We start from the raw sequence: 16,556 nt of genomic DNA, 5'->3' as shown, positions 1-16,556 counted from the left end.
GGAGAGCTCTCGGCTCTTCTGAATGAGCTGAAGTGTTTTTGGGTTATTATCTAGTTTTCCCAAAAAGAAAAGAGACAAACAGAACAATGAAAACGTCTGAGCAGAGAACAACAAAGATGAAATTAAGATGCCAAGAGCTACAAGAAGCACGGCGACAAGTTTACAGGGGATGTTTTCCATCCTGACCTTTGAACCGACCAAACATTTGTAAAAATCAATCATGTAGAGGAGCAACAACAGCACACCAGGCAGAACACAGTCACACCTGAATGCATTAAAAAGTCATCTCATTTAAATGTGACCGTGTCTGTGGCTGGTTACAAGAAAAGGGTGTAAAAGTTGCTGCAATGCTGACGCAGTGCGTTCTGAGCTTGAGGTCCACAGGAACCATTTTTGTTGCAGCATTTCTGCTGTGTAGTAAAGAGGCATTACTGAAAGGTGAGCTCTGGTGTAAAGGTGAATGCAGGTGTGCCCAGCGGGGGTCGGGTCACCTTGTCAGCAGACACCGTGAACTTCTGGAGCTGTGTGTGGAGCTGTGTGTGGCCTCGCGGGGCGGTGCCAGGCCTGGGCTCAGCTCTGGGCTTCCTGCTGCAAAGCAAACACAGACATGTGACTTTAATTATGACTTACATAAAGACTCTCATTATGTAAGTCACTGAGAGAGAAAGAAAAGGGAGAAGCCGGGCTGAAATGTCACCTTTCCCCCTTCAATGGATGTCTGAGGATGACATCATTCGCACAGGCCGGGCCGTCTCCCGTGGGCGACGAGGTGTGGTTCGCTGATTGCTGCTCCTGGCTTTGGCCGCTCGCTGTTCTCCTACCGATCCCACATTCAGCAGAGCTCTGCGGACAAAAGAGTAAAAGTCTCAGTAGGAAAGATCAGCAACAGGAAGTGTGAGTAATGTTGTGCTCTTTCTGTCAACCGCCCCCTGACTAAATGTTAACTGGATGCACAAACAGCTCGAGCAGAGGATTTTAAGGTCTGAGCAGTCACTAGACAATGAGGCGTTGCTGTAGATCGCTGATCATGTGCATGTTACAATGTGGCTGGAGCCCGGACAACATGGACGGCAGCCCAGAGGAAAGAAAGGTCTCCTGTTAACGACACAAAGCGGACTTTCTTACAAAAGTGCGCTGTTCTCGTTGAAATAATCCAGAGCAGACTAAAGGCACAAACCTGCTCAAAGTTTGCAATAAAAACAAAAAGATGGCAGAAAGAGTTTCTTCATGAATGAACACATCGAGTCTGAGAAGGGAGCCGACATGTGCTGTACCGCTCTAATGACTAGAAAGAGACATCACAGTTGGAATTCTGAAACCCCCCTTCTCCAGCTCTCATGAAATAGCAGCCATGTTTTTTCAGCCTTGGATCCTGATTCACGGCCGTCCGCTCAGACTCGGTTGTGAACTTTGCAGTGGAGATTTTAGCAAGGTCAAAGCCGGAGCTGTAGACGCTGTGTATGAGCAGAAATATATCAAAGACGTCAACAGCCACTAAGCCTCTTTAACTACCATCAGAGTGCTTTAAAGGTTGGCCAAAGGACTCTGCAGCAGGTTTCCACAGCGAGCTACACGTGTCTGGACCAGGACAGAGAACACAGTGGGATTTCCTGATGTCTTGTTACACACTGAAGTCCTCTGTCTAAAAGAAGCAGCTCGCACAAAGTACTAGATTAACGAAGCTCGTATACTGTGTTTATGTTTGTACATCCTTTGGCTTCTTATTTGTTTATCATTAGTTGAGCTGTATAACTGAGGAATCTTTGTGACCTTTGTCTATAATTTACAGGTTTGGGTCTTTGAGTTTGTGTACATTCAGCTTGAGAGACTTAATTACAGAAGTGAGACGGCAAAAATAAGAAACAACATGAAGACAGGATGCCTGCGGGAGGTTCGTTTACCAATGGATCCTATTATTACGTTTTTATTGTCTTTCCTGATGTTTGAACTCTGTTCACCTGCTTATATGAAAAAGGGACTTTCTGCACACAGTAAATAATACCCTTTTCCCACCCAAATTAGCGCAGGTTTTTCAGACCCGGGAAGACCCGCATGTAGATGCCGATTGTCTCTTTTCCCATTGCCAGTGAAGTATCCTCCTGTCGGTCTCTTTTCGTAGCCGAGGTAATGAGTACCCGGTCTACTGCAGAGTCATGTGACCCGGGTCTGAATAATGATTGTAACCTTTCCCACTAAGCAAAGAAGCCGAGTGTTAGCAGGTTTTTTGACCAGTGGAAAGCGGCTAAGAGGACAACTTTCCTTAAGCTGGAGTTTCGTTCTGTTTTTACTGCAACAGGATCCAACAGAACCACTGCAAGAAGAATATATGTGAAATACTCATTTAGCTTTTTTCTGGTTTTTAATTCAGTTTTTTTCTAAATGTTTATAATTTGAAACTTTAATTTAAAATCCGATGCTTCAGAAAGTTCTAAATAAAGAAGACGTTCCTCGTTTTGCTTCCCAAAATCTGGCTGGCATAAATATAAATAATAAAACCAACTGTGAATTAAGTAAAACATTCTTTTATGCTGACCAGCTGTATGAATCATGCAGACCATGCTGTGTTTATTGTTCTATATAACATAATGTCTTTTACATATGCCAGTAAAAACACAAGTAAGGGCTCTGCAGCAATCAGCGAGGCAAATACGCATCTGTCAAAGGTTTCATGTGAAAAAATCTGAAATGCTGAAAGTCCACGACAGCCAAGAAGCACAAAACAGCCATTAATAAGAGCGTTTTATGGAGCAGCTTTAATTTAACCACCTTATTTACTGAGACGGCTTAAAGAAGAAGTGAGTCAGAGAGTTGGAGAAAAGTGTCGCCTCCAAAATTATGCAAGAGATGCAGTAAAATGAAGGACTCCAACATCATTTACTAACATGCCAGTCATTTTATAGGCCAGTCTGAGTTTCACAGAGGAATACTATCAGACCGTTTGTGTGCGAAAGCTGCAGAACTAACAAACTCTGGTGATTGATTTGACAGGCTGATAACCATCACTGACGTCTCCTCTGCAGATATTTGCTTCTGTCCTTCATCCTTCACAGCGGCTCGCACTGAAAACAAGTCCTGCGGTGCACTCGACATCCCTCTCTGCCATATGAGAAAAAAATCATGTCGGCCGCAGCAAAAAATAGACGTTTAATGATTTGTTATGTCATATTCAATGGTATTCTGTTTTTCTAAGCCTCATCCAATCGCCCTCTATGTCAGCATACTTCTGCCTGTCTGCTGATTCCTATCTGTTTTCTCCTGATCTCCTCTTGTGTCTTTCTGCAACGTGCTATAATATGATGTCAGCCAAGAACTATCACTTAGCACCGAGCCCATCTGGTCTGCAGCCACCGCATCTGGCTGCAATCAGCCCGAGAAACAGACGATAGCCATGTACACCTCCAGAAACAAGAGGCCGGACTACGGCTAACACAGACGAGGATGTATACAGATTATAATGTATGCATCTGTACACATACAGACACTAAAGCCTTTACAGTTACCTTCAATCACACCACAGAGGGTGCTGTGTAATGTAGCATGCACATGTCTGAACCTGTGCAGCTGCATCTCGTACCTTTAAAAGTACTCAATTAAAGAAATCAATTCAGAACACCCAGGAGCTGCAGCGCTGTGAAAGAATGCGACAAATTACTTTTACTGTTGGACTGGTGGTTGAGCCTGGCGCTAAATTTGCCCTTTGGGCTCCAAGGTTTTAGTTTGGAGTGTTTTATTAATGCGTCCATAAAGAGTAACGACTGAGGCTCCCACAGACACAGCACCAAGGTAACTCCTAGTGCAATAAAGGCAACTAACCGCAGTGAAAGGGCTCGGGACGGCCGTGCCAACAAGCTCAGCGCCTGGTGAGACAAACAATGGGCTTCAATCACAGGTGGCGAGGCTAAAAAACACCAGCAGGCACATACACGGAACTGCTCTGAAAATGCACAAATGCATCAAAAGTATTATTCAATGCAATCAGAACTTTGATATTTTATGGGTCTTGCACATGGGAGTGGTTATTTGACTCCACAGCGCCCCCTACAAAATCTCTAAAACATAACCCTTGCAGCACGTTTCACCAAGATGTATGAAACTTGGTCGGCACATGCAACGTCCCAAGACTTAAAATAAGCCTAATATTGTCCTGGTCAAACCCCGACAGGTAGTCATGGCATGTTTGGTGTAATTTTGTCTACTTCCTGTGGCCATACTTGGACAAACACCTCTGAGGAAACTAGGCAGGATGAAATCTCCCTGTGGAGGCAGAACGTGGATACCTCTGAGCTGAGCACAAACAGCCACACTTACGTATTATAAAGAGATTTAATGTGCTAACTCAAAAGACTAAATATACACATAATAACTGGTTCTTAACGCACCACACACTTAAGTTTCAGGACACTTCCTCCTCAAAAAGACGAACAGTATTTCCTTGTAGCTTTATGGGCAGCGGGGGTACTTTAGGAGTGCTCAATAAAGATGAGGAATGTCGTGTCTGAGGAATGTCCTGCAGATTATCCACTCACCCTGCACTGACCCACACAACATGCAGTAATACACTATTAATCCACAGACTGTGAACCTTTGTTAGAGCGGTAAGAAGCCAACATGTCATCCTACCATAAAGTGAAATTTTTGGTCGGAGGGAAAAGCTTATTTGCTCTGGCACGCAATTCAACCATGTTGTACAGTCACGGCTTGACATTTTTCATGGAAACTTCTGGAATTCTTGTGCCAGGTTAAATAACACCTCTGGAGGCTCTTCCTGTGACTCTTACAGGGTTTTACTCTGACAGTGTGGATGAAGAAGACTGGCAGGAGAACAGAAAGCAAAGGTAGAAATGCTTTATTCTCACAGCTGGCATTCAGCCGAACTCTCTCATCACATCTCTGCACAAAAAATGTCATCGTGTCAGGATTAAGGGATTCAGTTTGATGACAAGATTTCTTTTTAAGTGCTCATTGGAAATCTCGTCAAGAAGCTGAAAGCAGGGAAAGGTCTCCGTCTACCGAACAAGTTTTGATTGAACATGTTAGCCGGGGAAAAACTTGTTCAGACTTTAGTGATTTTGTCTCCATGCATGCTGCCTCTTACACACCTTTGAGATTCTGTGTACCGCAGTGCACACAGATTTATAACTGACTCTGTCTCCTGTTGTCATTACTGTACACTTTATGAACTGGTAGGCTTGCCATCGCTAAGTAGGCAGCTTCAGTTGTACATATATGTATACATTTAAATGTATGCATTTAAATCATTTAGTGCGGTTGGAAATTTGAAATGTAAGGGCATGTAAAAAGTGAGAAATGCCCTTTTTGATGTGGATTAAGTCTCGTCCTTGTTGCTTGTTGTCGGGGTTTTATTTTTATTTCAGATTTTAACTGGACTTCTGTCTTGTCCAGGTCACTCTTGGAGAAGAGATTTAGATCACAAGGGGCCTCTGGTTAAAATAAAAAGCTTCCTCACAACGGGGACATTAGAAGATGTAATCATGCACAACTAACTAGCTGGTAGGATGGAAAACCTGCAGTGTGTTGAGTGCCAGGCCTGCAGGCCATCGCTCTGCAGCACATATGACTGGCTCCAAAAACACTGAAAAAACTGCTAAAACTGTAAATCAGGCATTTTCCAAACCAGAGGACGAAGTGCGTCACTTTGTGCAGCCACAGGAGACGCAGGACTGAAAGAGGCTGATGGCGTTGTTCTGTCCCGGGCCGGAGCCACACTGTGGTTTCTCCACTAAAAGAAGGAAATACCCAAACTACTCACCACGCAGCCTTTCAGACGATTCTGCTCCTCCTTCACCTCCTTTCCCATAATCCTCTGTGTCTCCATTCCCACGTTGCACTGGAGTTCCCGAGCTGGAGTCAGGGGGTCAGCATCTTCCCTGGTGAAAGCCGAGCCGCTGGGAGAGAGGGAGGCTCTGTCACTCCTGCAGGGGGAGCAGAGCAGGAGGTTACTGTGGTGCTGACAGCAGAGGACCACGATGAGCTCCAAGTATGGCTCTGAGCTTTCCACCAGTGTTTGTGTAATTCAGTTTAAATAGCCCTGAAACGCAGCTGATAAGACAGATGAGGATGATGTAATATTTGGATCTAAAGATAGCCCGTCCACATGAGACGCTCTGAGAAACATTTGGAGAGCAGGAGATGTTGGAGATGGATGTCAGAGCTGAGTAACTTCTGACTCTATTATTATTTAAATAAAATATGGTCCGTTTTTAGCCAAGGGTGAGTACAAGGATCACAATCTGATCCACTGGCCGGTCCAACTCTTTGATCCGGCTCAAGATAACATGAAAACTACCGTCCAGACTGAAATTCCAGCTCCAATGAAATGTTTTGATTACATTTGTCTCGAGCTGATAGTCGCCTGCAGGCCAGCACGGAGTATCTAACATTTAACATCAGCATCTAACAAAAAACAGGTACTCTTAATATTTTAGAGTTTGTGACTCTTCTGCACTCGGGGGCGGAGACTAACTTTCTGTCCAATGAGACGCTTTGTCTGTCTTACCTGAGAACCTTCTGAAGGAGCGCCCAGCAGTCCTTCACCTCGCTCTGCTTCTGTGTGACGCCGGCAGCCAGCGCGGGATGCAGATTAGACAGCTGGGACACGCTCACATCCAGCATCTACCACACACACACACACACACACACACACACTCGCAGGTTAGGCAGAGAAGCTTCTGCAACACTCTCCCATTAACTGACCAGGCACTGCTGCTTTAAGCGATGTTTCCTACCATGATCTGCCCGGCGATGTCACGTATTTCTCTGTCACTGAGGCTGTCCAGCTCTTTGGATGCAGATGTACTTTTCTTCTACAGGAGAAGAACTTTGTCAGTGCACGTCAGCTAAATGTATGTACGTGGAAAAGAAATGATTACGCTGCTAGAGAACTGTACCATGTTATTGATTGCAGACAGCGTATTATCAGCCTGTTGGTAGAAGGAGGACACCTCCAGGGCCAGCTGAAGGTTTTCATGGTAGTTTTTCAGATGAGATTGGACCTTCAGCCACCTGCACACAGCAGACCAAAGGACAAACAAGGTCACTTATTTAATGCATCTTTAGATTGATGATGTTTCCTGCAGCATACGGCTTCAACTCAAGAGCCAAAGTTTACATTTTATTGATGTGTTTCCTCCTGCTGGAGATGTTCTTGCCATCTGTCTTCCCCTGCTTCTCCAGTTTCAGGGCCAAGTGGTTGATCTCCTCGTGGAGGTTTCTGTAGAGCTGCTCGTCCTGCAGAGAAACAGGGAACACAATCCAAGTATGACTTCAGCTGTCTTTACCTTACACCCTGGGAGATAAATTACAGGCAGGTAAATGGCTGGAAAAACTCTACAAAACTGTAAGCGTTAGCATATGGAGATGTGTATGTTCTTAGCCCATGTTTAGCATGTGTGATGTGAATTATAAATAGTTGTTCCTTTACGTTACTCACCTGTTTCAGATCTAAGATTCTCCTGGTCAGCTGCATTTTGTCAACATTTTCCCCGAGGACGTTCACCAGAGACTGCTCCTCTTCCTGCTGGCACACATAAAAGTCAGTGTTTATAGCCTCCATTTGTTTGGAACTCAAGCATTAGTTCTTTTCAGAGGCACTAGGATTTAACCGCATTAGCTACCAAGGTGGATGCTGAACAGAAACAGCCTTCAGCGTCGGGAGAGAAAGGCAGAGGAAAGCACGAGGGAAACTAGATGCAGAACACGGCCTCCTCGAGGGATGGATGTTTGTACACTTCATAAGCAACATCCTCCATTACATTCCCGCAGGTCCATTATCAATCATCAGCGCCCTTGTGCCAGACACGGACATGAACCGAGAGATAAACACAGGCCTGAAACGCACTTGATTGCTTTCCGATAATGACAGGCAGATGTTTTACGGCGGTGAATACACACAAACAAGACTTGTCTTCAGGACACGGAGCTAATTTCCTCTATTAGCAAGTCCTGTTTTTGTGCCAATTAGCTTGACAACTGTTGATTAGAGCAGTCTGTCCACTGTAATTTGCCTGTGGGCTTTCTGATGCTGGTGTTAATTGTCACAGTTGGAGAGCTTGACAGCTTTTCTGTTTGGATGAAAATGGAAAAGAAGGAGAAGAGGAAGGGGCGATGCGAAACAGGAGACACGCTGAGGATCTCTTTCCTCTAAACATCGAGGAAGAATCGGAACAGATTCCAGCTTTGAGTTAGAGCGAATCCACATCACAGAGGACCTCACATGAACCATCAACACTGCTGCTCTGGTAAGAAGGCTCGACAGCAGCTCAACTATCCGAGTTTACTCAAGAAAGCGTAACCATGAAGCCGCTCTTGTATGTCTCCCACTGCTGAATAAAGAGTGACTGATTGTTTCACTGCATGATGGGCTAACTCAGCAGCAAGCGAAGGTCAAAAACACCATCCAGAAAACAGTTGGTTTTTTTACCTTCTCTGTAATCCACGCCTCCAGCTTGTCCACTTTTCTGTTGAACTCTTGCAGGTTCTTGGCTCCGCCCAGCGCCCTCGTCTGATTGGCTGCCGTCTGTTTCAGGGTGTGCCACTGGTCCCGGAGCTGGCCGAGCTGCTTCTTCACCAGGTCGGACGAGGGGTTCAGCTTACAGACCAGCTGCTCCCCCATCTTTGGACACATAAAGAAACATTAAAGTCACTGTTCCCTTTCGGTAAAGCACAGATGGAGCAGCGCACGGACATAAAACAGGGGCTGAGCACATCTGACACCTCGGAGCAGTCATTGTGCCTGCTGGCTTCACAAACGCTGTAAAGCGGCCTCTGATTTCTTGGATATAACCGTGAAAAATCTGCTGGTTCCTGAGCTGTCCGAGTGTCAGAGGAGGTTAATTATCGGCAATGTACCATTTCCAAACATTTTCTCCAGAGGGAGAAAGAATAAACTGGCTTGTCAGAGCCGTCTGGAACATTGAGGGTCTGCTTTCCTCTCGCCTGGAAATACCTCCAACAGCGTTCTGTTACGTGTTCTGTGATCTGACAGACTGTTTTAGCACCAGAGGCAGTGATTAATGGTTACATGCAGATCTCCATTACCTGCTCAGGAGTTCATATAAACATTTCATTAAAGATGTGCGTTGCTCTGATGTGCTTCTTCTGGTAACAGTAAAAGTAAACCCTTGTCTTGACTCTTTTGGTCACCTGGTTGAGTTGGATCAAGGTGTTCTCAAAGTCTTTGAGGTCTCTGTGGAGCGTCTGTGAGGCTTCCTCCCAGTCCTGCAGGGGGCAGCGCTGAATATTACATCCATCCTTCAAGTCCTGCATCTTGCCTTTGATCCAGGCCTCAGCCTGCATCACAAACAGGGAAACACCTTTAAAGAAAAGCTTGAGACGTGAACTATTCAAGATTTAAACAAAAGGCAGGTGTGTGCAAAGGGGCTGCACATTTACATCTCCCACGTCACACCTGTAAAGCTAGGAATTTAAAATCGTTAACAAAGCAACTTTTTAATCCTCGAAGATAAACAGGTGTTTGTTTGACATCATTCTTATTTAGTTTGATGCTCCTTCATCCCCTTAAACAGCCTGGCTCAGAACTAGCTCATAAATAATGCAGTCTGTGCGTAATGACCAGAGAGACTAATTAAAGGGACACTCATGATCTGATGTCCAAACACGTCCTGACGAATGAGCGTACATTCGCTCTGAATGGCTGCATCAACAGCGCGGCAGAGATTGGAGAGATTTGTTGTCTGTTATAGACATTTTAAATTTATATTTTTGATTATTGATTAGAGGGTCAGACTGAGGTCATGAAAGGGCCTGAGTCGGCCCACCGGCCTCCACCTGAAAGATGTGCTGTAGACTGTTCTCACCGTTTGTGTCTGTCTACAGACCTGACTCATATGTTTATACTCGTATGTATGTTTGTCTATATATATATATAAATATATGTCAGGTCAGCGTTTATTATAAAGCACATTTAGAACAACCACAGCTGCGCTGTACAGGCTTAAAAACAACCACATCGAATAAAAGATCCAATATACGTCAAATGAACAATAAAAACGCAATAAATAAGAGTACGATATGGTTGCGTAATAAAATGTCGAGCTCAAGTGGAATTAAAAGCCAAGGCAAAGAGGACACACCTCTTGAAGCAATGATTTAAACTTTTCTGCAGTTCTGATATCTACAGGTGGACTGTTCCACAGGTTAGGAGCAGCACTGCACACGCTCGGTCTCCTCTAGCTTTGAGCCGGGATCTCGGTGCTCTGACTATATAACTTTACCAGAAACAGCAGAAACATAAATTCTTCATTGAAAAGTTTCAAACACGTAGAAAGAACAGATTTATTTGCAGGGATCAACATTACACACAGAAACATGACAGACAAGTTTCCTTTGCAGTGTTTCTGATGAAACGTATTCCTCGAGCTCACGGACGGTGGAGGGCAGACTGTGCGGCTTCCGCTGCGTGACAGAACAATCAACACAATTATTAGTCACGGTCTCATTTCTGCTGGTCAGGAGAGCAAACAGGCCACATTTCCTCGCCTGACTTTGAGTAACTCGGAGCCTCGGCCCTTTGTTCTCCGTGTCATGTTATGCCGAGCAGAAGTTTCTCTTGGCATGAGCCTGGACTCTGTTGCATAAGGCTCTGTGTTTCTGGCAGCTTTTGTATGGAGAGAGAGGAGCTGCAAACCAGGTGGTCAAAGTGTTGGAAAGATCATGTTTGTTTTTCTGCAAAGGATCCCGTGTGGAAGTCAGACCCACCCGAGTCACAGTGATTAAATGAATTAATAAATCAGCTGAGGCTGATCCTACATGAGTCATACGATAATGACACACTGATAAATGACGGAACGTTTGAGTTCTCTGCAGAACGTCAAAGAACAGTTGTGCACAAATTAAGTCTTTATGACATGACATCATTTCACCCTCAGATTTGAGTGTGACTGAGAATAAATGATAGACTCTACAGTAGTATCATTAAAGCATCACGTTGGCACATGACCCGGCCTCTAAACAACTCTGAAGATTAAAACGTGAAGTCACTTCTCCTCCGAGCGCCGGCTCATTAACTTTACGAGGCCCCCCGGAGCAGCGGAGGTTTTTCTGGGTCCAACAGGAGGAAAAGAGCTTGATGGAACAGGCCTGCCCCTATCTCCTCACACAGGCTCCATGGCATTATAATGACCTCATACAGGAAGTCTATGGATCCCTTGTTTCTTCCTGTCTGCTCTCCACAACAATTGTCTGTTTATCAAAATGTACAGTAGGGTCTTAGTCTGGCCACGAAGAATAGGCCTCTAATGAATGCAGCTCAGATTGTATCGCTGCTTCTGATTTATGGTGTAAAGTCTGTGGTGACAGGAACACAGCCCTGCAGTCAAAACAGAACACTCTTAAAAATAAACCTCATGTTTGCTGATGACAATCTGTGAGCAGAAAACACTTTTCAGACTGACTGTCATGTCTAAGAGTTCAAGGAACCTTGTTGAACTGGAAAACAAAGAAAGAGTTCAAAAAATGACACACAAACTGAATTTTTATCCTCTCCAGTAATGCAGCTTGGCCCTGAAGAGTCTGTGGGAGTGGAAGTTTCTCTATCATGGAAATGAGACGCTGAAAGGCGAGATGTTTTGCAGAGCAGCCTCGGAGACAGATGGCCCTCATGCAGCCGAGCTTCTCCATGTGGTGACCTGCTTTGCTCTCCGAGCCTGAAACATCAGGGGCCTTTAAAAGTCTCTCTCTGGAAAGCTCACTTCCACTTCCACAGCGATGTAATACTGTAATAACACATTTTCATCAGCGATAGCAGTCGACCGAATCCCTGTAAAACAAGCAGGTCCCCAGGTACTAAAACTTCTGGCTATTTAAAGTACAAGCTCAAATACTGAAAGCTGTTTCCTCCAAAGGCAACAGATACGCAAGCTCCACTTAAGAGCAGAGGGGCTGCTAAGCTTGTTAACATTAACGACGTGCTACGGGCCTGTTTTCAACACATACATCTTAAGTTTCCTTCAGCTGACACATTGAAAATTAATTTCTGGAGTTGAACAGTTTATCACTCTGAGATCTGGTGACAAAGCACGCTGCGGGACAAAACGTCCCTCAGCCGAACTCTCTGAAAAATGTCCTCGTACATCGGGAGGGACGCAGCGATGAGATAACACAGCCAGTTGTGCTGCTTGGCTGAGCCTCTCTGGGCCATAGGCGTGAAGAGATGGAGCCAAACAATGATCTCATCCCTAAATAATTGCTTCACTTGTGGCGGTTTCCCCTCCCTCTTCCCTCAGCAGAACACAGCTCATACAGTTCTCGGGACAAAATAAGAACCAGTTCATATTTTGTTCTCCTCCGCGGGTCATATGACAGGCAGCTTCCTCTCTGATCTCATCTCATCAGCCAAACTTGTTGCTTTTTAGATAAACCGGCTCCAGCTTCTTGTCATTTCGCATTATTTACATGAGAGGAGATGAGAGGTTCTGAAAGTTACTCACTGAGGATTAATTTTAACATGATTTAAAACATCTCCTGCATGTTTGGAACAGTGGACTGGAAAAAATTCAACCTCCTCAAACATTTGACGAGCTTCCAATTAAATGAGGAAACACAGAAAAGTAGGAAAAAAGAAGCTTTTCATGAGCAGGAGTTCAAGCTGATGCAGCGTGCATTAAACCTCCTGACTGACCAAGGCACAGCGACAATACTCAGCGGAACATGGTTACGAAGAATCAATAAGATTCTCGTTATTTGGTATCAGTATGCAGATTGGATTGGACAGTAGTGATTCAGAGCAGCAAGACAATCGCCATCCAACTGATTTACACGCTCGAGCAAAGTTAATGTTCATTATTTTCACTGTGTTGTTCTTTGAAGTTTCAATGATTTCAGTTTAATAGTGTCCAAATATGAGGTGAGCTTCAGTTAGCTTAGCACAGAAACAGCTGCTAGACATAAAGAAACATTTTACCTGCAGCACTTCCTTGTTGAAGAGCGAGTTGCGCTGAGTGAAGCAGTCGCTCTGCGACGAGACGGCCGCTGAAGCGTCGTGATGTGTGTGGAGATGACTTTCTCTCCTCTGAGGCTCTTTCTTCTGCGATTCAGGCACTGAAATCTGTGTGAGCACACAACACGGGCAACAACGTGTTGAATCATGACGGCAATTTTGCAATTAGCCTTTTTAATAAGATAAAACATTAACACCAGATGATGCTTGTCCCGAACAAAGCCACTAAAAAGCAGCTGTCAACACCTCACAATGGGGGGATGTTTCAGTGTCCGTTAATGTTCATAACACCCTTTTTAACCACACACAGTCTTTAAAAACTGGAGTCAGACTGGCCCCAAGGTCAGGACTGAACAAAAACAAGCACTACATACTACATGAGATGAACTGGACCCGGCTGGCACAGCTTCACTAATGGACGAGCATTCCTGCTGCTCTGCAGTCAGGAAACATCTGGGCTCATGAAGGAAGCAGGAGCCGACAGATCCTCGGATGTCTGACGTTTTTCACTGTCAGCTTCTCGTGTAAACACATCACCTTTAAAGGATCATGTTCACTCTTTCATACCTGAACAGGTAAAGGCACCATTACATGAATTATGTATGAGAGGAGGAAAAGTAAAGTATTGTTGCGGTCAGAGACAGAGAGGTGATGCAGAAGAGGAGCGTGGTTTATTTTTCTGAAAGGGGAAATGAGGCCATGCTGTGTCACTGTTATTACAGTAGAAGCCGCCTCCATGAGGACTCGAGCGAGCCTTTTCTTTTGTTAACATCTTCCCTGACCTCATGTTTTCCAATGAGCCCTGCCTCTCTGCAGCACTTCATCCACAACACACGCTGATGACTTCAACCAGGAACAGGCCAAATCCAACAGCCCATTGACTTTTAACAATATCATACAGCGCACTTTGACTGTTTCTCATCTGTACACTGTTTCTTTAGTAGTTTACGGAGGGAACAACAGGCTGTTTGTGTGGCGTTCAAGGACACGTTTCTCCCATAAATGGTTTTCCACCTCTGCGCGACTGTGCTCCAAATGTATAATATAATAAACTGTTGAAGTTTGGCGAACACAGAACATGACTTCACTTCCTAAACAGAGAGATTCATGACTCCACAGCGGGCTACAGAGACCCTCTACTACAACAAAACAACTGTTTCTACAGTCGGAATAAAGCTGGAAAAAATAACACTATAAACAACAAAACATCACACTCATTCACTTTCACAAATATTAAACAAAAGTGAAGAAATGAATTTGTCATTTCTAATCTATCTTCTGAGTTAGCTCTCCTACCTGTTGGACAGATTTCTCTCCGTTCAGTGTCGCCCTGGTTTGTCCCTGCGTCGGCTGAAATTCATCACTGCTGTCTTTTCTAAGTAAAACCTAAAAAGTAAGATAAAAAAAAGGAGCCATAAGTCCTGGAAGTAAGCTGTAAATAAGAACAAGCAAGCTGGACAGGACCAGGACAATGGTGGCAGGAAGAAAACCCCCAGTTCACTTCATTTAGACCTCTCAAAAGAAATAACTTGATTTTACGTTTTTACTTTAAATAACTAAAATATGTTTTACATTGTACTTGTAAAACAATATGTATTTAAAATATAGTTTTATACCTCAAACATTTCAGTTCCAAAGGAAAGGTGTCTTCAGGTATGGAGCCCATTTTGCTAAAGATTTGCACGTTGCATGTTAATTGTACTAAAGTCTCTGTTGCATGCTGTGTTAATGTTCATTTCTTTGTTTTTATTATGTAAAGTTTTATATTTATTAAACTTTCTGTAACCAACATGGACTCACATCTCTGAAAACATGAATCCGTCTTTACTGAGTGAAAACTTGTTTATTCTTTTAAGTGCCTTTAAATGATACTGAATTATTAAAACAGCTCTCTGTGATATTTCGTGTTTCCCTTGTTACTACGTTTCTATATTTACATTATTAAAGTGCGTCCTGTACCTTGAATTGAGAGCTGGGCTTATTCTCACAGCTCACATCTACGATCCTGGGCAGATGTGGATCTGATGAGCTGCTGACGTTGTTGTTGTTATTGTTGTTTTCAGACGTGGACCCTCTGATTGAAAGCTGAGCTGACACCTTGTTCTCGGATCTGTCTCTACTCCCAGAGATGGTGATCTTCCTGATGGACCTGGAGACGGCAGAGGGAGAGGAGACGTTCTGGTTCAGGTGGTCCTCGGCTGCCATGTCCTCCTGGTTGTGTTTCACGGGGGAAACCTGCTGGACGATGGGCGAGACGAGACACGGGCCATGTGCACAGACCTGAGATCGGCTGAGGTAGAGCGAGTTCAGGTTTAGAGTGCAGTTATCCAGACTCTGGCTCTGTAGGTAACTCTGAGTAAAGTCCTGGCATTTTGGCACAGCCGGGACCGACAGCCGCGTCCCGATGGTGAAGGGCTGGACCTTCCTCACGATGCTCTCAGACATTTCCAGAGTCCAGTTCAGAAAACAGCACAAACTTAAGTCCAAATAGGCTTTAAAAAAGTCTCTCACATCCCTTAGTTAGTCCTCTCCTCACTCACTAGTTCTGTTTGTCCAGTCTGTGTTCAGTAGGCGAGTGGAGGGTCGAGCAGAAAGTGGAGGCAGAGCTCAGTTCTCCACCTTCTTGTGCATGTTGAGAATGCACATCACACAGCCCAGGACGGCTTCCTTGGACTCCTGGGATCGAACGCGGTCCCAGATGTTGCGCAGCACCGTGCCAAGATGGGCAGCGCCTGTAGAGAGGATCCTCCGGAGAAACTGTGCCACTGAGCCTGCCAGACTGCTACTGAAGAGCCTGATAAGCAGGGACCGCAGCAAGAGGAAGACTGCTGGCATGCTGCCTGAATGTGCAGCGCAAAAAAAAAAAGAGAAAGCTCAAAAAAGGAGGAGGGAAGAGGAGGGCTGGTTAAGAGAGGGGATGAAGTCACCACCTCTCAACTCTCGCTCTCTCTTTCTCCACTCTCTCTGTCTGTAAAGCCTGGCTGTCAAAACTTCCCCTCTGAACCCGCCGAACAGAAAAGCTGCCAAGATAAGAGGACAGGACTAATGGAGTCAGAGGGATAGACCTCTTGACAGCTTATCCTCAATGAGGTAATATCCTCAGCTGAAACAGAGTCACTCACACCCACACTGCTTTTACCTTACCTCTGAACCAAAGTGTAGAGGACCTAATTCAGCCCTGAGCTGCTCTGCTCTGTCCAAAAGCTACAAAACAAAAAAAGTTATAAAAGGCAGAAAAAATCCAGTGTAAAATCTGAGGAGCTTCTGCAGCTTGTCTGAGCGCTGTGTGTGCAGGAGTGAGAGTGCCCTCCTCAGCTCCGAACCTCCTCTTTCCCCTTCGGAGAGCAGCAGTTGTCGCACAGGTTTCAGCTGAGTCGAACAGAGCCACCCTGTCGCTGTTCCTTAACCCTCAGAGCTGCTGGCACGACATGTGTGTGGGGGGGGGCAAATTACAGTCAAGCAGATGATGACCCCTGCCACTCCTTGATGGTGGCTGGGGTTCAACAGAGCACATGTTGGGCTGACTGATTGGAATGGCAAGGGTGGCGTGCGGATGTCAGGGGAGCAGGGATTACTGAGG

At 44.9% G+C, this 16,556-nt stretch overlaps 1 protein-coding gene across 1 annotated transcript; it reads right to left on the bottom strand.

The window, feature by feature from the left end:
• Positions 1-428: 428 nt before the first annotated feature.
• On the bottom strand, positions 429-15,421 carry LOC138588763 (spectrin alpha chain-like). Its single transcript, XM_069659015.1, has 12 exons — positions 14,936-15,421; positions 12,941-13,084; positions 9,163-9,309; positions 8,441-8,632; positions 7,451-7,534; positions 7,130-7,248; positions 6,909-7,023; positions 6,747-6,824; positions 6,518-6,633; positions 5,771-5,933; positions 698-843; positions 429-588 (listed from the first exon to the last, which is right to left on the bottom strand). The coding sequence occupies exons 1-12, from the start codon at positions 15,419-15,421 to the stop codon at positions 429-431; spliced, it is 1,950 nt and encodes a 649-aa protein (XP_069515116.1).
• Between the last annotated feature and the right edge of the window lie 1,135 nt (positions 15,422-16,556).

This window comes from Semicossyphus pulcher, unplaced genomic scaffold (genome assembly GCF_022749685.1).
Source record: "Semicossyphus pulcher isolate SPU_LCO1_2020_fin unplaced genomic scaffold, fSemPul1.0.p SCAF_12, whole genome shotgun sequence".
Taxonomy (NCBI): Eukaryota; Metazoa; Chordata; class Actinopteri; order Labriformes; family Labridae; genus Semicossyphus; species Semicossyphus pulcher.
The sequence above is the reverse complement of the archived record's forward strand: the minus strand, read 5'-3'. Positions and strand labels throughout refer to the sequence as shown.

Bases quoted from the DNA above. Each gene is read 5' to 3' on its own strand.
- LOC138588763 (XM_069659015.1), bottom strand. From the start codon at position 15,421: ATGTCTGAGAGCATCGTGAGGAAGGTCCAGCCCTTCACCATCGGGACG. The intron at 7,249-7,450 runs GTGAGTAACGTA...GTTTCTCTGCAG, and splicing joins GAATCTTAGATCTGAAACAG to GACGAGCAGCTCTACAGAAA. The intron at 7,024-7,129 runs GTAAACTTTGGC...TGCTGTGTGCAG, and splicing joins AGGAAACACATCAATAAAAT to GTGGCTGAAGGTCCAATCTC.